The sequence below is a fragment of the Hevea brasiliensis genome, chromosome 15, assembly GCF_030052815.1.
Source record: "Hevea brasiliensis isolate MT/VB/25A 57/8 chromosome 15, ASM3005281v1, whole genome shotgun sequence".
Lineage (NCBI taxonomy): Eukaryota > Viridiplantae > Streptophyta > Magnoliopsida > Malpighiales > Euphorbiaceae > Hevea > Hevea brasiliensis.
This window is the reverse complement of record NC_079507.1, coordinates 50,303,968-50,329,464: the sequence shown is the minus strand read 5'-3', so window position 1 is coordinate 50,329,464 and position 25,497 is coordinate 50,303,968. Positions and strand designations below refer to the sequence as shown.

General features: G+C 32.9%; 3 protein-coding genes and 1 long non-coding RNA gene across 8 annotated transcripts; 3 read left to right on the top strand and 1 right to left on the bottom strand.

Annotated features, from left to right (window-relative positions):
- The first annotated feature begins 852 nt into the window (after window positions 1-852).
- On the top strand, window positions 853-12,418 carry LOC110657491 (uncharacterized). Its single transcript, XM_021814720.2, has 2 exons — window positions 853-1,312; window positions 11,937-12,418. The coding sequence occupies exons 1-2, from the start codon at window positions 1,061-1,063 to the stop codon at window positions 12,171-12,173; spliced, it is 489 nt and encodes a 162-aa protein (XP_021670412.1). The 5' UTR covers window positions 853-1,060; the 3' UTR covers window positions 12,174-12,418.
- On the top strand, window positions 1,319-5,296 carry LOC131173800 (uncharacterized). The gene is made up of 2 exons (XR_009144139.1): window positions 1,319-4,579; window positions 4,885-5,296. It is a non-coding gene; the product is annotated as an uncharacterized LOC131173800 (long non-coding RNA).
- A 26-nt stretch (window positions 12,419-12,444) lies between the features above and the next one.
- On the bottom strand, window positions 12,445-18,124 carry LOC110657497 (late embryogenesis abundant protein 6). Of its 5 annotated transcripts, none has more exons than XR_009144138.1 (5): window positions 17,866-18,123; window positions 17,673-17,756; window positions 14,640-16,720; window positions 14,474-14,543; window positions 14,054-14,365 (listed from the first exon to the last, which is right to left on the bottom strand). XR_009144138.1 is itself a non-coding variant. In XM_058136211.1 (4 exons), exons 3-4 carry the CDS (start codon window positions 13,146-13,148, stop codon window positions 12,794-12,796), a joined length of 255 nt encoding a protein of 84 aa, XP_057992194.1. In that variant the 5' UTR covers window positions 13,149-13,318; window positions 17,673-17,784; window positions 17,866-18,124; the 3' UTR covers window positions 12,445-12,793. The 5 variants fall into 5 exon arrangements, 1 of the variants encoding a protein (XP_057992194.1); XR_009144137.1 differs by having other exon boundaries at window positions 17,673-17,784; window positions 17,866-18,122; XM_058136211.1 differs by lacking the exons at window positions 14,054-14,365; window positions 14,474-14,543; window positions 14,640-16,720 and adding exons at window positions 12,445-12,965; window positions 13,066-13,318 and having other exon boundaries at window positions 17,673-17,784; window positions 17,866-18,124.
- A 1,331-nt stretch (window positions 18,125-19,455) lies between these two features.
- Window positions 19,456-24,533, top strand: LOC110657479 (ferredoxin C 2, chloroplastic). The gene is made up of 6 exons (XM_021814701.2): window positions 19,456-19,797; window positions 20,280-20,343; window positions 22,632-22,720; window positions 23,712-23,780; window positions 24,060-24,104; window positions 24,281-24,533. Exons 1-6 carry the CDS (start codon window positions 19,465-19,467, stop codon window positions 24,323-24,325), a joined length of 645 nt encoding a protein of 214 aa, XP_021670393.1. The 5' UTR covers window positions 19,456-19,464; the 3' UTR covers window positions 24,326-24,533.
- Window positions 24,534-25,497: the final 964 nt, after the last annotated feature.

The following is a 25,497-nucleotide window of genomic DNA, read 5'->3' as shown; positions in this document are numbered from 1 at the left end:
AAAATTATTATACTCTCCATTTATTTTAATAAAATTAATTATTTAATTTTCTTTTTTTACCCACAAAATTATAAGAGCTCTCAAGTCTGCAATTCATTGATGCCTTTAAATTTAACTCAATTCATGGGAGGTGAACTACCATCAAATTAAAAATGACTCTAATAAATATATTTATTATATATTTTTTAATTAATTTTATATAAATTTTAATATAAATATTTAATTTAATAATTATTAAACTCATTTTTTATAAAATTTAACTTATATTAAATATATCTAAAATTCATTTAAAGTAGATTTTAAATAATATCATTTATAAAACATTTTAAACACACAAATAATATATACTTTATGAGTATAATATAAATTTATAATTCTAATCAATTGAAAAAATTTATAATTTTGTCAAATTCAAATATCAAATTTTAGATTCCCTATTAAAACCCAAGGTAATGCTATTTTGGTAATTTAATTTATAATTAATGATAGATTATAATAATTTTGATTAGAGAAATAATTTATTAATAAAACAATATAATTATTTTAAATTGAAAATATGTTAAAGTTGTTTTAGTCATCTAAGTTATAATTAATGATAAATTATAATAAATTTAGATGAAGAAATAATTTTCTTGATAACGCAATTGTCAAATTGAAAATATAATTGAAGTTATTTTAATCATTTAAATTATAATTAATGATAAATTATAATAAATTTAAATGTATAAATTATTTTTATTAATAAATTAAAAATAAGAGGATTGATAAATATTTTTTTATGAAGTTGGGACAACAGGCATATATTTTATTTTATATATAATTAAATATAATAATTTTGTAAAAAAAATTAAAATAAAAATAATTAAAAAAAAAAACTTCCTTTTCAGTGAAAAGATGATAGCAGTTGTGCAAAGCAAACGGAGACCATCACAGAAAGCCTCTCTCCTCTCATTTTCCCTCCGATAATTCTATAAATCTATTTTCTCCAAGCAACCCACAAGCAATAATCTCTCAATTCTTGATTTTCCGCTCAGGTTCAGCATTTCTGCTTGGGAATGCGATGCGATTCTTTAGGAGGATCGCGGGATTTCTTGGGTTTGTTAAAGACGAGAGTGCCCACGAAGTGAAAGACCAACAAGAAGAAGATGATGATCATCGCAACAACCAACACCACCAACCCCGTTTTTCTTCCAATTATCAAGAAACTGGGCTTCCCCGTAAAGGCTTCAGCGTCCCCGTTAAGGTAGCCGTCGATCGTCGCCCGCCCAGCCCAGTTCTAGTCCTTTCCAGCTCTGGCGATGGAGGCGTCCAGGTCTGTCTCTTCCATTCTTCTCTGTAAAGTCTAAAGTTTACTTTTTGATTGTTCTGTTTATGGTTCTTATTGCGAATTCTTTGGGTGCCTTTCAATTCTTTGTAAGTGACTCTGAAAAGAAATGTAGGAATGTTAAGAACAGAACTAATTCGGAGTGAGATTGCAATTTTATTAATTGATTATTTTTCTCTGTTTGAATCGTTATTAAGGGCAATTTATGAATCTCCATTACTTCCATTTGAAAAGAGTAAGGCTATATTCAGTAGCGAGTTGTATTTTTTCCTTCCTTATTGAATAGTTGTTGAGACTTGAGAAATTAATAACGGAAAGAAATGAATGAATTCCGTGTTTATGATCTAATGATGGTAATAGTATTAATAAGAAGTAAGAATTAATAGCGTTAGAGTGCTAAAGCAAATGCAAAAGAGAGAAATAGTTGCTAATTTATTAAATAATCTTTGGACATTTGGGTCATAATCATATGACCAATTAGCTTCTAAGTAGGTCATACTTTGCTTCCCAATTAACAGTTTCTTTGTTACGTGCTGCTATGTTCATATGTCATGCTAGTCACTACGAATATGACTGTACAAATTGGCTTTGATGTGTCTGAGTGACCTGCAGTGTATGATGCTACATTGTTTTTTTCGGATTGTAGTGGATTGGTCTTTATAATACTGGTTTCTGGTCTGGTTGTTGCTTTGTGTACAATGATGCATAAATTTTGAATCATCTTACAACACTTAATGGCTTTTTACTTCATTTTGGTAGTATTAATGTGCTGAAGTTATCAGTCTTTATTGGTAGTGGATTGGTCTATGTTATACTGGTTTCTGGTCTGGACTGTCTGGTTGGTGCTTTTATGCAATGATGCTTAAATTTTTTATCATCTAATTAGCACACTGAATGGAGTTGTACTTTAATGACAGTGTTTAAGTGATTACTTTTGCTGGTGATTTTGATAAATTATCCTTAGGAAAGCGGGCATTCACTTTTCCATATAATTTCACCAGAAACAGGTAGCCGTTTTGTTTGTTTGATGTTATTATGCTATATCTTTTATTAACACCACCAAATCATTTAAATGAATCTTTATATTTGCAAGATGAAAGTTTTGTGTGTCACCCAGTAAAATATAAGGAAGAATTTGGGGCAAACAATCAATTGGTTTTCATTATTAAAAATGCAACAGGTAAAACAAAACAATAAATTGCACAATGATCAGTTGTTGGACTCATAGAGGATGTGGATTAATAGAACAAATTTGAAACTGGAGCAGTTACTTGCAAAGCAACACCAATTCTTTACTGAATAAGATTCATTCTGTTTGAGAAAATGCTGCATAAGCATGCACAGAGCAGAGTATGAGAAGATTTTGTTCATTGATGTGCGAGCTTCCTTAGTCAATTAACTTTTTTTTGCACAGACAGCACAGCAATCCAAAGTTGCATTTACCATTTATAAATATTTGAGGAAGAGAAGTTATCTTGTTATGAGTTCACATTTGGTATGAGAGAAGACTGAAAAGTCAATAACTCCATTATCAATTGCATTGGACTGCTGCTATTAGCTTGTTACTTATAGTCCTTAGTTTTCTGCTTTTGGGGTATGATGGCCCTTGTCCAAATAGGCACCAGGCATGATGAGTATCGGTTATTTGAGAAGCACCGATGCTTCAAGGGCATGTGATTCTGTGTATTTTGTTGGTATAAGTTGAGAGATGAGGGGAAACATTAATTTATCTAATAGTGTTATATAGCTTGTTGCTCTTGACTTTGAATTAATTATAGGAGACAACTGATAACATGTCTGTTATGGAAAGTCAATCACTATATTATTTCTCTGTATATGTTGTATTCTATATTCCTATTTAGGATTTTTTATTTAGAATTTCTTCCTAATTAGTAGAACACAATTATAGGAATCAATTGTATATATATACCCATGTACAGATTAATTGAAATCAAGGAGAATTATCTCTTTCTACATGATATCAGAGCAGGTCATCTATCTAGGATGACTATTTGTTCTTACCATCCAACTCAGAAGAGACCTTTGCCGCCGACCGGCGGTCCCCTCTGATCCGGTCGCCGGAATCCAAGCGCGTGAGGCTCACACGCGCAACTCAGGTTCTCGCCGTTTCTTCATTCGCCGGCTTGTGGAGGCGCGTTCGCCAACCGTTTCGACTCCGATCAGCATTGCTAGCGTCGTCTCAACCTCCTTATTCCACCACTGTGTGCTGTTTGCCTGATCCAGTTTCGGTTAGTTTTTTTTGTCTCAACAAATGGCAGACAATAAGAATGTTATTTCTGATGTGATTCCGGTGATGACTAAGATCATGGAACACAAACTTAATGGTTCGAATTACCTGGAGTGGAGTAAGACTGTTAGGGTCTATTTGCGTAGCATTGATAAGGATGATCACCTTACTAAAGACCCACCTACTGATGATACACGGCAAACTTGGCTAAGAGAGGATGCTCGGTTGTTTTTGCAGTTTCGGAACTCGATTCATAGTGAGGTAATTAGTTTAATTAATCATTGTGAATTTGTTAAGGAATTGATGAATTACTTAGATTTTCTGTATTCTGGTAAATGGAATATCTCCCGTATTTTATGATGTTTGTAAGGCATTCTACCGTGTTGAGAAGAGGATAAGTCTCTCACGGCTTATTTTATGGATTTTAAACGGGTATATGAGGAACTTAATATATTGTTGCCTTTTAGTTCTGATGTGAAAGTTCAGCAGGCCCAACGGGAGCAACTGGCTGTTATGAGTTTTCTTGCAGGCCTTCCTACAGAGTATAAGACTGCTAAATCTCAGATTCTCTTCAGTTCTGAGATTTTCTCTTTGCATGAAACGTTTACACAGGTCCTTTGTACAAAGAGTACTATATCTTCACAGCCTGCCAGTAGTGTTCTTATTAGCCGTAATCTAAATGGACAACAGGGTAATAGAAGAGGAAGTAGAGGAGGAATTATAAGCAACAGAGATAATCAGCGTAATGGGGAGGCTAGTTCTAATTAGGACTCAAGATGAGCCGTTTGTTATTATTGCCATGAGTCTGGCCATACAAAATATAATTGTCCGCAACTTCAGAGAAAAAAATCAGCGATCACAGATGGCAAATATGGCAGCAGAGGATTCTACAGTATCTTCATCTGAGAAAACTGTTTTGGTATTTGCAGAGGATTTTGCACAATTTTTCCAGTATCAGGCATCTCTAAATTCCACCAGTTTCCCTGTCACTGCGATCGCTGAGTCAGGTAAATCCACTACATGCCTTGTGTCTTCCTCATCCAAATGGGTTATTGATTCTGATGCGACAGATCACATGACTGGTAATTCTAGTTTTCTATTTGCTTTTCAGTCTAATCTCACTTCCTCTACGGTTACTTTAGCTGATGGTTCTACTTCTTGTGTCATGGGTTAGGCTGCGAACGACCCGTTAATTTCTTTGTCATCTGTTTTGTGTCTACCAAAATTCTCTTTTAATCTACTTTCTGTTAGTAAACTTACTCGTGCCTTAAATTGTTCTGTTTTCTTTTTTCCTGACCAATGTTTATTTCAGGATCTTACGACGAAGCAAATTATTGGTAGAGGACGTGAGTCAGGTGGTCTCTACATTCTGGAAAATCATGTACCGCAGTCGCTTGTTTGCTTCAGTACCTTAACGTCTCTTGAAGCTCATTGTAGATTGGGTCATTCTTCTTTGTCTACCATGAAGAAGTTGTGTCCTCAATTTCAGTCTTTATCAGTACTAGAATGTGAGTCGTGTCAGTTTGCAAAATATCATCGTTTGCTTTCTGTGTCTAGAGTCAATAAACGGGTTTCATCCCCTTTTGAGTTAGTTCATTCTGATGTTTGGAGTCCTTGTTCTGTTAATTCTAAAACTGGATTTCGTTATTTTGTTACTTTTGTTGATGATTACTCTCGTATTACCTGGTTATATTTAATGAAGAATCATTCTGAGTTGTTTTCTATCTTTTGTGCCTTTTATAATGAAATCAAAACTCAATTTAATATTTCTGTACGCATATTAAAAAGTGACAATGCCAAAGAATATTTTTCAGTGTTATATGACACAAAATGGCATTATACATCAGTCTTTTTGTGTTGATATCCCATCCCAAAATGGCGTGGCCGAAAGAAAAAATCGATATCTTCTTGAGGTAACTCGTGCTCTTCTTTTTCATATGAAAGTTCCTAAACACTTTTGGGTGGATGCAGTTTCTACGGCATGTTTTTTTATCAATCGTATGCCGTCTTCTGTCCTTAATGGGGATATTCTTTATACTGCTTTGTTTCTTACAAAATCTTTGTTCCCTGTTGAATCCCGTATTTTTTGTTGTACCTGTTTTGTGCGTGATGTTCGTCCACAAGTTACTAAATTGGATTCGAAGTCTTTCAAATGTGTCTTCCTTAGGTACTCCCGGCTCCAAAAAGGGTACCGCTATTTCTCTCCTACTCTTAATCGTTATCTTGTTTCTGCAAATGTCACATTTTTTTTATTTCACTCCATTCTTTCCTCAATCATCTGTGTATGAGAGTCAGGGGAAGGAGGATGATCTCTTAATGTATACTGTCCAACCAATGTCTAGTCCTCTCCCACAGCCTGTTTCTTCTGTCTATAGACCTACTCGACCTCCCGTTGTTCATGTTTACTCCAGGAGATTGGAGATTCCTGACTCAGATCGTCCACCAGCTACTTCGTTGAGAGATCCTGTACCTCATACTGATCATGATTCTGACCTAGACTTACCTATTGCTCTTCATAAAGGTAAGCGTTCATGCACTTACCCTATCTTTTCTTTTGTTTCTTATAATCAATTGTCTTGTTCTCGGTGTTTTGTTACTTATTTAGACTCTGTTCCTATCCCTAATACGATTGGTGAGGCACTGTCTCATCCTGGCTGGTGTGCTGCTATGAAAGAGGAAATGGAGGCTTTAGATGCTAATAGTACATGAGAACTGTTGCCTTTGCCCACTGGTAAGAAAGCTATTGGTTGCAAATGGGTATTTACAGTAAAGGTAAATCCTGATGGTTTTGTGGCTAGGTTAAAAGCATGCCTTGTGACAAAAGGATATGTTCAGACATATGGGGTTGATTACTCTGACACTTTTTCTCCTGTAGCTAAACTTACTTCTATTCGCTTGTTTATTTCTTTAGCAGCTATATTTGATTGGTCCCTGCACCAATTGGATATCAAGAATGCTTTCCTTCATGGTGATCTTCAGGAGGTGTATACAGAGCAACCACCTGAGTTTGTTGCTTAGGGAGAGTTGGGTAAAATTTGTAGGCTTCGAAAGTCTCTTTATGGCTTGAAACAATGTCCTAGGGCCTGGTTTGGGAGATTCAGTGAAGCAGTACAGGAATTTGGTATGTGAAAGAGTAAGTGTGATCACTCAGTATTTTATAGGCAATCTGAGGCTGGTGTAATTCTCCTGGTAGTCTATGTGGATGACATTGTCATCACTGGGAGTGACTCTGCAGGTATTTCATCTCTTAAAACCTTCCTCCAAACTCAGTTTTAGACCAAAGACTTGAGATTGTTAAAGTATTTCTTGGGTATTGAAATTATGAAAAGTAAGAAGGGTATTTTCTTTTCTCAAAGAAAATATGTCATCGATCTATTGACAGAGATAGGAAAATTAGGTGCTAAGCCTTGCAGTATACCAATGACTCCAAATTTATAACTGTTAGCAAGGGATAGTGAGTTGTTTGAAGATCGAGAGAGATACAGGAGATTGGTAGGAAAATTGAACTACCTTACAGTCACTCATCCTGAAATTGCTTATGCCGTTAGTGTGGTAAGTTAGTTTATGTCTTACCCAACTGTTGCACATTGGGAAGCCTTAGGACAAATCTTGTATTATCTGAAGGGCGCTCCAGGAAGAGGTTTATTATATGGTAATCATGGGCATTTCAATTTTGAATGTTTTTCAGATACCGACTGGGCTGGATCTAAGGTTGACAGGAGGTCAACTACTGGATATTGCGTTTTTGTTGGAGGAAATTTGGTGTCTTGGAAAAGCAAGAAGCAGAGTGTATTTTCTCGATCTAGTGCTGAATCGGAATACAGAGCCATGGCACAATCAGTATGTGAATTAATGTAGACACTTCAATTACTAGATGAGACAGGTTTTAAGACCTCCCTGCCTGCAAAATTGTGGTGTGATAATCAAGCTGCTCTCCATATTGCTTCTAATTCGGTGTTTCATAAGCGGACCAAACATATTAAGATTGATTGTCACTTTGTTCGTGAAAATATTCAACAATAGATCATCTTAACAAGACACATCAAAGCTGGAGAGCAGTTAGGAGATATTTTCAAAAAAGCTCTGAATGGAGCTAGGATTAACTACATTTGTAACAAGTTGGGCATTATTAACATCTATGCTCCAACTTGAGTGTGAGTGTTATGGAAAGTCAATCACTATATTATTTCTCTGTATATTCTGTATTCTGTATTCCTATTTAGGATTTCTTCCTAATTAGTAGAACACAGTTATAGGAATCAATTGTATATATATACCAATGTACAGATTAATTGAAATCAAGGAGAATCATCTCTTTCTACAATGTCGCTTGGCTGTTGGGTAACCCTAAGGTATTGGAAAACCTCCAATCCTAGCAGGCTTGATTTGGTATAATGCATGAAGAAAGATAGCAAACTTTTTAAGGTGATGAGAAACATGGTTACACTTTGATGTTTGTTCTCCATGGTTTCAATAAGTAGTGTCAACTGTCAAGCTATATATTATAGATGGAGGTTCTTCAACAGGAGACAATTTTGCTCATGAGTGATGTAGAAGGAAGAAGTTGAGAGGGTATTAGAGGAGGAATGGGCAATCTTCAATGTCAAATGGCAAGCTAGAAAGAAGCAGGCACCTCCATCATTGAGGAGAGTCAAAATTGTATGGAATGAAAGTAACAAGGATTAACTAAGAGTTCCAAATGAATTGCATTGAGGATATTTATAGCAAGAAAGAGGAATTTGGTTAAGAAAGCAAAAATAAATGTCATGCGTGCACTAGTGAATGCACAATTGGCATTTAGGCATACTTAGAAAGGTTGGAGATATGTACTTTCCCTAACGAGCAATTTTTTATCCCACCAAGTCAAAACTCCTTAGATTCCTATTGGTAATGCACCTGCTGCTTAATCCAAATCTTTTAGTTGTAGATGACCTATTCTTGAGCAGCTTCTCCAAATCATTAGAAGAGACTTGTAATTTCTGCATGTGGCATCTAAATATTGTAAAATACAACAAATTGAATGTAAATATTTTTTCAAACTCAAGGTTTTCGTTTGGTTAGCAATACTCAACTGGATTAATACCAACAATTTGTTGTAGGTGACCTCTTTCTTTCTCTCTATATCTCTTGCTCCCTGCCTCCCCCTCTTTCTTTAAATTAGCTTTTTGCACATTTGGATAGGCTTTTTGTTGCATTTTGCAAATATTGGCGTGCCAAAAAGATACGGTGAATTAAGCAGTCACTAATTCCGTGAAAGGATTTTATGGTATGCTATAGTTGTGTTTATTTGGTGTGTCTAGTTAGAGAGAGGTGATGCAGTCAAGGAAGACTAGATTTAGGAATTATTTTGATTTAATTGTTTATTGTGAAATTAAGATCTTTAATTTAGATTTTCTAATACCATTAGGAAGTTCAGATTTATATTATATAGGAAATTTAATTTGGAGGTGTCATTTTAGATATTTAGGAATTTTACTGTTTAGAATTTCTTAGCTAGTGTTGGTTTTATATTCTTAGTTTGATCTAGTATTTTTTTTATTTTGGAATTTGTAGTCATACTTCTAGTAGGACCAGTTAACATTACTATAAATACCTATGTCCTTTAGGTGTTTTGGTATAGTTTTTATTATTGACAATTGGATTTTGAGAATTAATAAAAAATTTGAGATTTGTTTCTTTTCCTCTTTAGTTTTCTTTGTGGTTCTACACCAATTTGATATCAAAGCCACTTTGATTTGTTTGCCTGTGATGTGAACAATTAGCCAGAGAACCTAATCTGAGTTTTTTGCTTCTTTCGCGTCCCTCGCTACTGTTCTTTCTCGCTGTTTGAAAAAAAGCAAGCTGCTGTCATTGCAAATCCACTGCCATCACTTTTTTCTCGTTTCTAAGCCCTTGCCTGATGGTCTCTCTCACAAACCTCTTTCTTGCGACATCTTTCTCACAAAACAGAGTTTTGCCGTTGTCATCCCTAAGCTTATAAGCTACCACTTTCTTCTCATCAAACCATCACGCAGCCACTACCAAACCATAGCCCAATGCCAAGCGACTCTTCTGGCGTAAATCATTTGTTTCTCACAAAAACTCTCTAGTTACAAGTTGTGCACCACCATACACAACTCTTTCTCGGTAAACTAAGTTTGCTTCTAGACTTTTCATGTTTCAGTAATAGCTGGTCTCCTCAGACCCTTGCTATTATCTATTTAATTTGCTGATTCAAACTGTAGTTGCAACTCTCCATGAAAATCAAAATGTCTATGCTCCATATCCTTTGTTGGATAAAAGGCGCTTCTACTTTATCCAAATTTCCTTATGTGGTGCATGGGGGTTGTCATTGTAGTAGCTAAGCATTATTATTTTTTTCATTCATTATTATTAATCAAGTTATGTTAGTGTGTTGAGCACAAGCATACAGGGACTTATTTACACTTTGGCCAAGGGGGTCATCGGCCCCCTGGAATTTTTAGAAATCAGGGATATGTTGGTCATTTTTACTCAAAACCTTTAAAAAATGGGAAAATCTGAGTAGTAGCCTACTAACCCAACAATTTCAACCACTTTCTTTCACCCCTTTAGAATTTTCGTATTTTACAACTGCAATATCCCCTAATTTGTTCGGTGAATTAACAAGAAATGATTAATTTTAGTGCCCTATTGTTATGAAAGAAAATGGAAGAAAGGAAATATGTAGGAAAATGGAATTGAAAGCTCAAACAACTTTCATTAAGGGAGTGTTTGATTCAACTGTTTGATATAGCTTATAACTAATAGACATTCAAACAGTTTAACTTAGGTGTTTGTGAATCTTTAAAATATTAGCTGATAGCTTATAGGATATCAAACTACATCAGCTTGTATTAGCTCTAAAATTAGAGTTATTTCAAAACCACTATATATTTATGTAATTATTTGACAAAAATAACCCTCTTTATTTTACATTTATTAATAAGGCTGAGCATTTAGTTAAAACCGAACCGAATCGAATCATATCATCAAAACCAAATTAATCAAATTATTATATTTTAGAAACCAAACCGAATTGAAATCAATGAAAAATTAAATCAAACCGAACCGCTTTATTTCGGTTCGGTTCGGTTCGAACAGATCAGTTTTTTAGTTTTGATGGATTTTTTAATTTAGATTTAATTTTTAAGTTATTTGATATGATTTTGACCTTGATTTGAATCTAATAATCATTAATCAATGAAATTAAACAATTTATATATATATAATTACATATAATTCATAAATTTTCTATAAAAATAAATTAATTTAAAAATCGATAAAGCAGTTCTGTTCGGTTCGGTTCAATTGATTTTTTCTCTCTAAAATCGAACTGAACCGAATCGAAATAATCGAAATTTTTAAAATGAAAAATCAATCCGAACCAAATTATTTTAAAAATCGAATCGAATTATCGAATTAAGGCAGTTCAATTCAATTTATTTAGTTTAAACCGAATAGTTCTCACTCCTATTTATTAACTCTCCCTATCACAACACCTATCTTTCAACAAGGGTGTTCTTTCTCCCTCTTTCTCTCTTTCTCTCTCTCTCTCTCTTATTTAACAAGTCTTATATGTTAATAAATTTGATGGGTTTTTTTTATAATAATTTAAGCTAAAGAATTTATACAAAATTTAGAGATTCTGAGTATATAATTTTAATGAAAGTTAATCTAATTTCTATTTTTTTTTATCTAATATCAAAAATTGGATAATTAAAAATAGTAATTGATATTTGATACTTGAAAGTTTGAGCTAGTAATAAATTTATCAATATTATGGTCTCAACTCTCGATTCAACTGTGTTGTTTATTTTGCCGTTATATTTACATTGAATGGGAGTATTTACAAGTATTGGCAATAAATTTATTGTGTAACTATTTTATAAGATGAAGAATAAATCAGGATCACTGTAATGTAATTGAGTAATTTTTTGTATTTTTCAAAAATGATCTTATCTACGTATAAACGTTTTTCTTAGAGGTGATATATTACTTTTAATTGTGCCCCTCTAACTAAAATTTATGCATGCATCACTGCATAGTGCATGCATACATGCCTTGCGTTTTTGGAGAATTGCTGTATCACTAGAATTTTAGAAAATCGTATTTGGGTAAACAACTTTTGGACAACAGGAATTCAAGTTTATCCATGTGCTTCTGGGATGCAATATTTGTGTGTATTACACTTCTTAACTTTATATACCATTCGAAGAATTACATTCTAGTTGGCTATGGAGTTCTTGCCTTTTCTGAAAGGAATATTTAAGCTTGAGCAACCAAGATTGGCCATATGTGTCATTTGCCCTTTATTGTTGGATCCCTTTTTCAAGTATGTTAAAATTTGTATGATCTTTGTTCTAGGGTCTGAAATGGCATGCAAAGCGCCTCAAGATAGATGAAGATGGAGATGTGGCAGATGAATTCCTTGAAGAGGTTTTACCAGAGATGTCATCCAGTGTTGAGGACCACCAGAAACCACTGCCGAGGTTCGAAGTTAAGTACAGTGCCCCACCTGCTAAAATCAAGAACCAGGTAATTTCCCACGATGGGAAAATCCAACAGTGTGTAGAATATCAAGGTAGATTGCAGTGGGTATGAGTATCTTGACAATTGACATCAAAATTAAGTTTTGTGGGTTGGGTTGGGTTTCACTATTAATCCTGTAGCACTAATACATTGTTAGCTCATACAAAGCTAATTCCTTTTTATCAGATTTGTGGTTCGTAAATTATGGCATGAATTGTGGAAACCCTGCTCCCACATTGTATTAGTATGTGTATTACAAAGGCTTTTTACAATATTGGTTTTACTGGAAGGTTTTGATTTATACTGTTTAATCCGAATATCAGTTGCAGTTAGAATTTACAGATTCTGGGAACAATGTATTGGTTATCAAATAGAATTTACAAAACCAAAATGTTAATTAGTCTCTGTAAAGTGTATACTGAAAAATACAAAGTTCAGTGAGAAGTACTAAGAACCAAGCTCCCCCGTGTTACTACTATCATCTTTCGTATAGTTTTCCTGGCCGATCTGCATATTTTCTCATTTCCTGCTGTGACATATTGTTTATTTGTACATCTTGTATTCAAGTGATTATGAATATGGGAGACTATTGAGTGCTATATGGAAAACCACTCAAATACTTGCCCTATGAAACAAATACTCCACAATTGAATTGCTAATTCGATGCCTGGAGCATACTGTTGTTTTCAACCTCACTCGCTCAGGAAACAGTGATGATGTGTTCGCTTGGCACTTGATTTCTCAGCAGCGTGTCTGGCTTTAGCCTGATGCAACTCCATCTTGGCTTGAGCTTCTTTAGCCTTTCTGCGCTCCTTGGCCATCTCTTTCTCTTCCTGTGTCCTCGCGGCTGCTTTCTCTACCTTCAAGTTTTGCAGCAATTTCATTCAATTCATTCTTGACACCAGTAAAGAAAATAAAAAAGAATGAAGATAAAGAGAAGGAATTAAAATATGAGTTGCCTTTTTCTTCAACTTTAGCTTTGCAGATGGTCATGTGCTCTCTAGCAGCACTGGCCATATTGCTGATTTTTGCATTTGCTGTTTGCATGCTTCAGTGACAATATCTTTGGATGCAATATGATTTGCTTTGTAATTGCCAGGAGAAGGTGGCTGCGTGTGTGTATATATACACCGATAAATGCAACCAAAAAGAAGTTGCAGAAGCAGCCGCGGTTGATTTCCACGTGCCATGCATGCAGCTGCTATACCTGTTTTATGCTGACAAGTAACCATTTCTTATTTCCAATTCTAAATTTACTGTTTTAATTATTTCTAAAATTAATTTTTATAATATATGAAAATATTATATTTTGTAATTAATTTTTAGTTATTTTTAAAACTCAACTTAAATGAGAAAAAGTTTTTATAATTAATTTTTATTGTTCAACAGTCTTGGTTAAAAAATTATTCTTCTTCCTTAATTTTGAGCTTACATATTTATTTTCTGCTAATTTTTTTACAATATTAATATTTCAATTTTTTTCACAAGTTAACTTTTCTTTTCATTTTCAAATTTAATTACAATGTCCTTTTTTATTATTGAAAATTTTAAAATTATTTTTAGAAAATTAGACACTTTATTTATAATCATTTATATTAAATTCAATGTTTTCAAACTCGGACAGGTCATTGAATCTAGGGGAGAGCATTAGGTCAGTTTGGTTTCGAACTAAACCGAACACTAAAAACTGAAAAACCGAATCACTTAAAAAAGTAAACCGAACCGAACCAATCACCTAAGGATAACCGAATAGAACCAAACTGAAAAATATCGGTTCGGTTCGATTTCATTGCATTAAATTGAAAATATTAGAATTTTACAAAAGAACCTATTTACATTTAATAAACAATAATTTATTAATAGCAATCCTAAACCTATTTACACAAAAAACCTATTTATAAATATCAATAATATATAAAAATCCATTCAAAAGTACATAACATATAAATCCATAAGTCCGTAAAATTGTCAATCCATTCTAAATAAAATGTACCATGAAATTATAATCCAAAATACATAAAAGTCCATAAAAACAGCAAACATCACTTTATAAAGTGATAAAAGTCCACACACATAACACATTTGACATTTCTATATTTAAGATTCACACATTAAAACACCACACATTACATAGAGGTCAAGAGCAGGCCATAATAGATTAAAATGCAATGCAAAATAAAAGTTTATAATGGATTAAAATCCATGCAAAACACAAAATCATAAGAGGTCAAGAGCAGTCTAACAATTCCATGCCTATTTGAAACCTGCACAAAGTAGATAAAAATGACCTAGTCATCATCTAAGAAAAAATTTAAAAAGCACAAACTAAAACTAGCATAAAGTAATACTAAATATTCAACAATTAAACTTACATTTAATAGTTAGGAGTAGGGGTAGAACTTGATCCTCCTAAACCATGTGTAATTCCAATAAGTAGCAACACTGAAAATTGAAGTGTTTTAGCCAACAAGGAAACTCTATATCCAAAAGAAAATATGAAACAATAAAATTGAAATATTTAATAAATTAATTTCATACCCTTTTCAAGCTTTTCAAGTTCTTCTAAATCTTCCTCAAAACTTATTGGTCTATTTAATGAACGAAGCTAATCTTATGCACATATCAAGCCCTCCACAATTTTCGGAATCAAAGAACTCCTAAAGGCATCAAGCACTCTCCCACCAGTACTGAGAGCACGCTCTGAAGCAACTGTTGAAACTAAAACATCCAATATGTCTCTTGCCATTTTTCCTAGGATAGGAAATCTCTCAGAATTAATCTTCCACCATTTAAGGATATCAAAATCTTCTTTGTCCTCTTGGATAGCCTCACTTAGATACACTTCTAACTCTGTTTTTGAATCTGCACCACCAAGAACCTCCAACTTTTGCTTCTTATAGTGATATTTCAAAATAAAAATTAGCTTAAGACTTACAGAAGAGCCTGTACCACCAATTGAGATCTATGAACTATTATCACTTGAGTGTTTGACATCAGATTGGTACATTCTCTTGTACTCATTAAACAATTCATTCATTAATGTTTTCACCTTCTGGAACAACTCTACACCATTTTCCTTACCGTACATTTGGCAAAATAAATACTCCATATACTCAAGTTTATCATGAGGGTCAAGAATAATGGCAAAATAAATAAGTTTATTCATTTTATCTACACCTCTCCAGTACTTGTCAAATTTGACCCTCATTCTTTCCCCCATAGATTTCATCTCAATATCATTACTACCCATCCATTAGTTTAATATAAAAGTTAGGTCACTCATCTCACTAAAGAACATGTTGGATGTGACATAACGAGAACTCGAAATACGTAAAGTTAACTCATAAAAATGAGACAACATATCAGTTATTTCCTTAACTTGAGACCAATCATAAAAATTAGGCATCCCATTCTCTCTAATGTTAAGCTTGAACATAGGTTCTTGTGACTCATACCTCTCAAATGCCCTTCCATATTTTTGTGTTGTATTCAACATTAAGTAAGTTGAATTCCACCTAGTAGGCACATCTAAATACAAAAAAGCCTTGCCTTCAATTTTTTCATATTCAACACACTGCTTAAACTTTTTCAACCTAGCTGGAGAACTCCTAATGTATCTTACTGCATCCCTAACCTTCATCACTGACTCACAAACAACTTTTAATCCATCCATGACAACCAAATTAATGATATGTGCCATACACCTCATATGAAGGTAAGTAGAATTAGCAACACTAACACCCCAATTGGCAAGCTTCTTTTTCAAATAAGAGATTGCTTCATCATTTGAACTTGCATTGTCTATGTAATAGTGAATATCTTATCTAAATCCCATTCTAGCAAGCAAGTTTGAATTGACCTAACAATGGCATCACCTTTATGACTAAAAATAGGACAAAAATTAATAATTCTCTTATGCAACTTCCAATCCTTGTCAATAAAGTGAGCAGTGACACACATATAATTTATTCTCTATAATGATGTCCATGTATCTATAGTAAGACTCACTCTTTGACAATTTCTCTTGAAAAAGACTTCAATCTTGTCCTCTCCTCAATAAACATTTGATAACAATCCCATGAAATAGTCCAACAAGAGGGAATCCTAAACCTAGGACATATGGTCTCATGAATCTTCTAAATCCCTCATCATCAACAAATCTAAAAGAAAATTCATCAATTATAATCATTTGAACAAGAGCTTCCCTAATTGCATCTTCATCATATTTCTAAGTAGAAAGTGTGCTTACATCCCCTAAAACTTCATCAAATGAATTTGGTTGCAAAGCTAATTGTGTTTGCTTAGTCTCAATGGCATGTGGATGCTTTTTGCATGCATTCATGTGATTCCTAAGTGCAGTTGTTCCATTTTTCTTTGGATCACAACAAAATTCTTTGCTACAATAATTACACTTGCCTTTAATTTCGCCCTTAGTATTTGTGAACTTGGTGAAGTGATCCTAAACTAGAGACCTTGGTCTAATTGGCTTTCGCTTCACAACTTCTTTTTTATTTTGATTTTGAATTAGATGTATCTGCAGCCTCAGCTTCACTTTGATTAGAATCAGTAGTACTTTTAGTTTTTGGATCTTCTTGCCCACTAAAAGAATCCATTTGGAGCTGTTAACAAAGTAAAGAAGGAATTAAATTAAAATCTAGTCACTGGATGGTAAATTCATATGTAAAATAAAACACCTAACAAATTTTTAAAATATTATTATTAGAATAGTAACTCAAATTGAGTTTTGTTATATATAAGTAAAAATGATTGCATAATGCATTATATATGTGTGAATTTTATGATGATTAATATTGTCTTTTTTATGTAAATATTGAATAAGTTTAACATTGGCATTGGCACTGTTCCCATGAACAATGACAAAGAATTCAGCTTTAGTATATATAATGTTGCTAACTTTTTGACAAGATAACTATAACTAATGCTTATTTCTAAAACACCATTGCTCTTTCAACTGATGCATACCATGAATTTAATAAACTAGATAGTAAAATTACCATCTATTTCATATGTTGTATGATAAATAATTTGGTAATTAGCATACAATATCATATTAAACCCTTTAGATAGATGGAAACACCTTATAAATTTCAATTTTCCTAATCTTATATACTGTAGCAACATCTAGGCAAGATGACACACAATAGAAAACACCGACATTTATAGTATTAGTATACAAACGATTCCATTGAAATTCAAAATTTATGCACTACATAAGCCAAAAATTCAAAATCAACCAGAATGTTAAGATAAGACAAGACAATATTATAACTAGAAAAATTGAATAAAAAAAAAAGACAAATAGAATTTTAAGAGAATGTGAATATCCAATTTCATATGATTTTGGAGAAAGAAATAGTTACTAAGAAATAAATAGTTAACCAATTAAACTTATAGTATTATAAGTTTTACATATATTTAAACGCATAAAGCATTTCACACAAACTCAAAAATCCAGCACACATGCAACACTTTCGTAGTCATTTAAATTCATCAAAAAGGCAAAAGTTAAAACTAAAATATCAAGAAATCCAACAGGCCATGGCTACTTACTAAATGGTGGCAAGATAGGTAATTTTGGAAGGCAAGTGAAGGTGATTCGGTGAGGCCAAAAATCTTTAATCCACACTCCATAAACTTTTCAAAACAATACCCACTTCAGCAACTGCAAATCTCAACATTTAAAGTTCAAACAAGAGAGAAGACACTCAAGATAGAGGAGACTAGAGAAGAAAGGGAGGCTTACCAGGGTGGCGCTAGCATCGAATGGACTTCTAAGGGACAACAGCAACTCATGACGAAGGCAACTGATAAGGACGGCAACACAAGGCAAAGACTAGGGAGGAATAAGAAAAGAAAAGAGAGGAGAGAACTAAGAAGGGAGGCGAGGCACAATGGCAGTCGTAGACTCACAGTCAACAGCACAAGAACAATTGGAGAGTGAATGTTTTAGGGATTTAACAAATTAGGGTTCTCTATTGAAGACGGAAGGTTAATTTTTATTCTCTAGGCTGGGCTTAAACAGATAATTGGACTGGATAATGGATAAGGACTTTGAGACTTATGCATCTTGGCCTGAAAAATTACTTAAGCCATTTTACTATTCGGTTTAATAGGTTTTATCGATTTTAACCGATAAAAAATTGAACTGAACTAAAAACCGAACATACTAAAAGTTTCAAACTGAACCGCACTGATATAACTAAAAAACTGAATCAATTGAACCGAGATAACTTAGTTCAGTTTTTCGATTCACACTGAAAACTGCTCAAGCCTAATTGAATCATTGAAGGCAAAGGGTGAAAGGTTTAAGGTTCAACTGATATTGAATCAAAATTTAAATGGTGTACTATTAAATAAATATTATAATAATAATAATAGTAATTATAATAATAATAATTATAATAATAATAATATTTTATTATAATTAATAGTCTTATATATTTTATAAATATTTATTAAAATAAAATTTAGCTAAATCTTAATATGTGAATACTTTTTAAAAATAATTTTGATTTTAATTAAGCTTGTAGTAGTCATTAATTATTTTAAATTAATTAAATATAAATTAAATTAATGAAAGAAATAATTATATAGTAATTAAGTTGATTATTTTATATAAATATAAGCTAAATAATGCACATTGGCGGCATAGAAGGATAGTCTTTGGTCACGGAAAACAATTCAGCGCCCATAGTTTATACTTTTTTTAATTGAAGTGCTGAAAAATCAGACCAAACTCGTTCGGTTCATCCGTTACCCGACCAAGTCGCTTCGATTTATATTGATTTGATTAAAAGCATGATTTGTAAATAAATTGAATTGAATTAGATTTTGATTTCCGATTAAATCAGTTTAATCGGTCAATCTGATCCATTTTCAAAACAATGATTAAGTCACTTTATAAAAAATTTTCACACTTTTACCGTTAATTATTCTATTTATTAATTTTTCATATTTACTTTTTTTCATTATTTTTATAAAAGAGATTAAAGAAAATATTTTTGAAGATATTCTTAAACATGAAAACAATTTTAAATATTCATAATTTTTATTTTAATTCTTACTAAAAATAATTAAATCTATATAAAAATATTATTAATAAATTTTAATAAAATAATTACCAAAGTATTGATTTTTAGATTTTTTTAATTGTTTTTCAAATCTTTTAATTTTTTCAAATTATTACTAAATTATAAATAGCTCTTATTATTTAAATTAAAAATTAAAGATTATAAATTAAAATTCAAGTATTTATTTATATTAAAAAAAAAAACTTACACCCAAATTAGCCGCCAAATTGAGGATTTGGCTTTAGAAAAATATTAATTATAAATTTGAGGGTATGTTCGCTCACTCTCCTTCCTTATCCATTGAACGTAAAGCAAACGAATTGAACGAAGAGAAAGAAATTAAACATCCAACCATGGACCTTATTTCTTGCTCCTTCTGCTCCACTCTCCACTCCAAATCGGCGAGTCTCCGGCAATTTTTATCTACTAATCGTACTAGTTATAATTCTACTTCCGCAAAATGCCGCCTCAAAACGACATCGGAGCTCCAAACACCGGTGGGAGTTACCGGCCGAGACGGTTATCATTCTCCATCAATTCCCATCCATAAAGTCACTGTTCGTGACAGGCAACGAGGACTCGTTCACGAATTTCTCGTTCCTGAGGTAATTCTGTTTTTGTTATATCTGTTTGTTTCTCGGGAAAATGTAGGATAACTCTAGTTTAGATCATAAAGAATAGCAATTGAGTATCATGGATTGAAAATGTGGTAGAGCAATAAATGAGAAATCTGTGTAACTGCATTCCATTATGTTTAAATATTCTCTACCAAACATATCTCTCTGTAGAGTCAAATCTGTGTTAATACAAAAACGAAAAAGGAAACCAACGTTGAAATTTTGGACTGAAATGCTATATTATCAGGTTCAAAAGAATAGGGAATTTTTTATTTTGGGTTCCTCAAAATGATAACGTCTTTATGACCATGATGTTGGTCGTAGATTGCATCAAGCTGAGTTAAAGGGTGGATACAATTTTTCATTCTGGTTTAGGGTGTGTGGAGTTAGTTTTATATTAATTTATTCTGTTTTTGCTAATGATTATAATTAGTTTTATAGACTTATTTTTCTGGTATATGCAAATGCAGGATCAATATATATTGCATACTGCTGAATCACAGAACATTTCACTTCCATTTGCTTGCAGGCATGGTATTGTTCTCTAATTCACTCAGTTTGATGACCTTGATAATATTCTGTGTCACTACATGCTTGACCTTGATCATGTTCTTTGTCACACAAATTTTTTTGGTTGTTGCATCCTGTTGAATAGTGTTGGTATTCTCAGTTCAATCAGTAAAGCTTTAATGAATTCTGGATTCATAATAACGTTTTGGGATTAATATTATGGTGAGAAGGCCATGAATATCCCTTAGTTCCAACTTATAATTTTGTCAGCATAATTAGAGATATTAACGTTAACTTACTTTTGGAATATGATGAGCATTTTTTTTTTTTAACACTTTTTCAGTATATGATACTTGAACAATAAAATTCTGACAATTCATACCCTTTCAGTTGCATCATGAGTTACTTTTCGACACTTAAAGGAAGTTCTGGTCAAAAGATTTAGTCTATATATGCAGTGGCGGATTCAGAAATTGTTTTTTTTTTTTGGAGTCAGAATATAAAAATCGATTCTGGTGTCAATTGACCTCCCATTTGTAGAAATGCAGTTGTCATTAAAAAAAAGAGTTCAATAATTAAATTTATGAGGTCAATTTAGACACACACACATATATAAATGAGTAATTTTTTTAAAGAAAAGAGGGATCAATTGACCCCTCCCCCCCCCCCCCCCCCCATTTGTAGTAGTACATCTGCTACTGTATATATGTGCTGAAGTGTCAAAAACAAATACTGACATGGTATGTATCATCACTGAGAAACACATCCAAAAATTTGACTCCAGTTAATATCCATTATAGTAATGGACTAATTAACAAGAGTTGTCCCATAAAAACTAATTAAACAAGTTGATAAAAAGTGGTTTTTGGGAAAATCCTTTATGAAGCCCATTATTAATGGTTGGTTCACTTGCCATGTCTATTTGAGTTAGGTTTTTTTTCTACCCTCAAGCACACAGGTAGACTAAATATTTCCATCTCAGCTTTAACTCAGCATTGAAGATTAATTTAGGTGATTGGAAGGTATAAATTGTCACCACCTTTATTGTTTATTTTTCAAGGAACACACTCATAAGTGATAAAATTCAACGTAAAAAATTTAGATTTATGCATAATTTTGCCATATCATGTGCACTGTTACCTTGAAAAGATATAGCAAGTATTAAAGTTTCATGTTAAGTATTAAAGTTTCATGTTCTCATCAATGATTGAAGTGATGAATTGAGAAAATAGGGTTGGAGGATTAAGTTGTCTCCTTTAAGGAAATGCCAGATCGTGATGTGACTTTTGAAATGGACTTTTACCTGTTAATAGAGAGAGAGGTGTTCTTAACAGGGATGAAATAAGAATGCGGTGCAAGGGACAAGGTCTGAGATTCAGCTTTCCTCCCTTTCAGGTTAGCTAAAAGGCAAGTGATGTTCTTGGTTAGATACTTATGCTATCCATCATTATAGCCACTTAGTGAAGACTCTTATGGAGCTTCTATTTTCCCAAATATGAACTCTGCCAAAGTCTATTTTAAGGGCATAGCACTTTAGGCATCCAAATTCCTAAGGACTTGTGTTCCTTGGACAATTTTGGTACCTGAGTGCTTCACCTTTGAGAAGTAAACTCCTGAGGTCAATAGGCTCTGAGGCACATGCTATAGGTCTTCTACTTGGAAAGTAAGCCCTTCTCATAGAGCAGCGAGATCACACCCACTCATGTTTCTTTATGACTTCTGTCATTTGGTACATAAGTGTATTCAGTATAAATCTAATAGTTTTTGGTGAGATGAGATGCCTACAGAATGATTAAAAAATGCATGCTTGAATAAGAATCAGATGTGTGGATTGTGCCACCTAGCCCTGCCATAGACTTTGAGTCAGAACTACTAGGACAAGTGAGTTGGCGGATGAGGAAACACTCCCATCTCATGTTCCTGTGCTAGCAGTCATCTTCTCCGGTGAAATAATTAACTTTTTGTTCTTTACTCATTTTATTAGTATTTTTTTTTAATTCTTTCTGCATATTGCATCATTTTGAATGCATTGATAACAAATAAGGTTCATGTAGTGTTAGCATGAATTAAAACTGGAACATGCTTTGTGCACGCAATGAGGTGCAAGTGCAACTTTCCTTCATTTGAATATCAATATTGCCACTTCTTATATTTTTATGAACAGATTACTTTTTTTTTTTAATGATAGGCTTTCTGAGAAATAATTCTTTGTGAATGTTAGAAAGAAAAGTCATCCCTGTTTAACTTCTAAAAAAAATGTTCTTGTCCTTACTGTTCAAAATTGTCCTTGATGAAAAGCTCTGTGCTTGCAGGTTGTTGCACTAGCTGTGCTGTACGTGTAAAATCTGGACATATTAGACAGCCAGAAGCACTAGGGATATCTGCAGAACTGAAATCAAAGGCATGAGGCTTACCTCCTATTTTAGAATTTTACTGGTCAGATACATAAGAGGCTGATATTTGAAAGTTCTTTATTATTGATGCTGAACTTTGTGTAAATTGTGTGAATCGTGGCTAAAAATGGAATACTCATTTATTTATCAAGGCAATGACCTAAGGTTCTGTTTGATGGATATGATGGTTTGGGAAAGAAAGAATGGCAAGTTTGAATTTTGTTGATCTGTAGACATCTCTCAATAGAACATGATGCTATTTTCTGATAGCACACAATATAACACAGGAATTAAAAGTTCTTTTTCTAGGCTTTCTGTTCACCTGTATTTCAGCAGTAAAAAAAGGAGGGAGAAGGTAATTGATTCTATATGTTCTCATATTTTGGAAAAAAAAATATCTTTATTAGGTAGTGTCTAATTTAAGGCAACTTTCTTTTAGGATGCTTCTGATTATCTTTATTTTGCATATGATTTTAGTTTAACTGGCCACTTGATATCCTTCATCATTATCATTGCTGCTAAACCTGAAGTAAGCATATTCAAAATGAAATGGATGGCATCGTATTCTTGGTGTTCCTCAATCACATACACTAAATACCATGTAGATTTAATTTCATAATACAGGATCTCTAAAATTATGGAAATATATCTATTCCTTTTGCTTAAGATATAAGATTTTGAAAGTGGGTGGATATGGCCAAGATTTAGTTTTTCTAAAGCCATAAAAGATTCTAACCTAATCTTTACATTATTATTTTTGAAAAAAAAAAATTGCTCTTTGAAGTAACTCTTTTTTAAAATTTCTAGCTCTTTTTTTTCTGAAAAAAAATTTAATCCAACAGTTATCTTATTCTCTTGACAATAATTTTCCAGTCAAGCCCTTAGCTGGAACTATGTGAAAGTTCTAACTTGATGTTACATGTGCAATTCAATGATGATACTTTCATCCTCTTATTTTAGAATACCTGGGAATCCATACTTAGAAAATTTGTGATGCAGGGTTATGCGCTTCTTTGCGTAGGTTTCCCATCTTCTGATCTTGAAGTAGAAACACAAGATGAGGATGAGGTAAATTCAAAAGTTTCAACCTTATGCTGAGAGATTATTATGTGCATTAGATATTTTAAATAGATATACAATATTTGTATAAATTGAATTGTGATTTTATCATTTTAAAATAAATTATGAGCATTTGAATGTATCTTCATGTGTTTCTAAATGATCCCCTCACATGAGAGTTTTTTTTTCCTTAAAAAAGGAGTTGCAGTACTATAAACTTATTAGATACTGGAATTTACATTTGCTTGCATGAATGATGGGTCATGATTAAATTCTGGTGCGTCACAGGTGTATTGGCTTCAGTTTGGAAGATATTTTGCCCGTGGACCAATTGTAAGTGCTGAGTTCTATAATTATGCTATTAAGTTTAATATAAATAGATGAAGTTAGAAGGATATTTTTCTTTCATTATATACGTATATATGAAGGAGATAGATCTAGAAGGAAAAAGGAGACTAGCAAATGTTTGGTTATTGTTTTATCTTACCTCGGAGTGCTTCATCTAACAGGAAAGGGATGACTACGCACTGGAGTTGGCCATGGGTGATGAATAGGCAATTTGTCACAAGTAATGGAACCAAAAAGTTAGGATCCAGCTAGTCTAGCATCCGGATTGTTTTTTCCATCCCTTTACTCTTCATTTTGAGTTTTGACCCTTCTTTTATGTGTAATGATTATCACTCAGAATGGGCTGTATATTATAAATGGTTTATCTGAAAATCAAGTGTTGCTATAAGATATGCAGTATCCTTCCATTGTGCATTCTATGTGTGCATTAATGATGTTCATTACTTGTGGGCATTTCTGTCTTCAACATTCCAACAACAAGAAGATCAGAGTATCTAAATATGTTATTTTTCAAAATACAGGCATTAGGTGTTTGGTGTCGAAATTTTTATCTAGATAACTTTCATAATAAAAACCTGATTATCATCTTTCTGTGTAAAAGTGACCCAGTGAATGAAGCATCCCATGGTTGTGAATTTCCTTTCTGTGTATCTTCGAAGTAAATTAAGGATATGACTCAGAATTTCCAAGCTTTATATATTTCACAAAGCAGTGCAATTCTAAAATAATCTGTAATATGTCCATTTCCCAAATGAGAACATAAGCTATCACTGTACCAATGCTAGCCAATACCAAACTTTCTATGAATCTCTTTCTAATGTTTCTGCTTCTTGCATTTCATCTTGTAGTTGTATCCCTACTTATTTTTGCTTCCATACTTGTAGCGTGAGAAGATGATACATTCTCTTCTGCAATTTATCTCTTTCATTGCTGATTGGCAAAATCTGTTCTTATGAAAACAAAAAGGTTACTTGAGGGCAACTGTTGCAGGAAACCCAGTCAATAACGAACAGAAACTGGTATGTCCATGATCGTATTTTTGTTATTCTTATTTGTTTCACTTTCCAAACTTTCCAGGCCTTTTCAGATATTTAGATAAGTTTGGTTACGCTTTCCTTTGTGATAAATAACGTGTAAAATTGTTTTGATCTCATTAAATTATTTATACTAGTAAGACAGATTAAATAATGTATTATCATGGAAGGTAAAAGATGGAGTTATGATTATTCAGGCATTAATAAGCGGTTGGATAACCGGAAGTGGACTGTATTTCCAAGTGAACTTTACCTGGGTTCAAATTTTTTTACTTTTATAACCAATAAGCACAGTTTTCTTAAGTGAACAATAAATAATCAAATAATTGTCAAATTTAATTCGT

What these genes read in the sequence shown, in the direction of transcription:
- LOC110657491 (XM_021814720.2), top strand. Translation starts at nt 1,061, where the DNA reads ATGCGATTCTTTAGGAGGATCGCGGGATTTCTTGGGTTTGTTAAAGAC. An exon ending in CTGGCGATGGAGGCGTCCAG is followed by an intron (nt 1,313 to 11,936) that starts GTCTGTCTCTTC and finishes TCTTTGTTCTAG; the next exon opens with GGTCTGAAATGGCATGCAAA.
- LOC110657497 (XM_058136211.1), bottom strand. Translation starts at nt 13,148, where the DNA reads ATGCAAACAGCAAATGCAAAAATCAGCAATATGGCCAGTGCTGCTAGA. An exon ending in TGCAAAGCTAAAGTTGAAGA is followed by an intron (nt 12,966 to 13,065) that starts AAAAGGCAACTC and finishes GCTGCAAAACTT; the next exon opens with GAAGGTAGAGAAAGCAGCCG.
- LOC110657479 (XM_021814701.2), top strand. Translation starts at nt 19,465, where the DNA reads ATGTTCGCTCACTCTCCTTCCTTATCCATTGAACGTAAAGCAAACGAA. An exon ending in TCCATTTGCTTGCAGGCATG is followed by an intron (nt 20,344 to 22,631) that starts GTATTGTTCTCT and finishes CTGTGCTTGCAG; the next exon opens with GTTGTTGCACTAGCTGTGCT. An exon ending in AAACACAAGATGAGGATGAG is followed by an intron (nt 23,781 to 24,059) that starts GTAAATTCAAAA and finishes GGTGCGTCACAG; the next exon opens with GTGTATTGGCTTCAGTTTGG.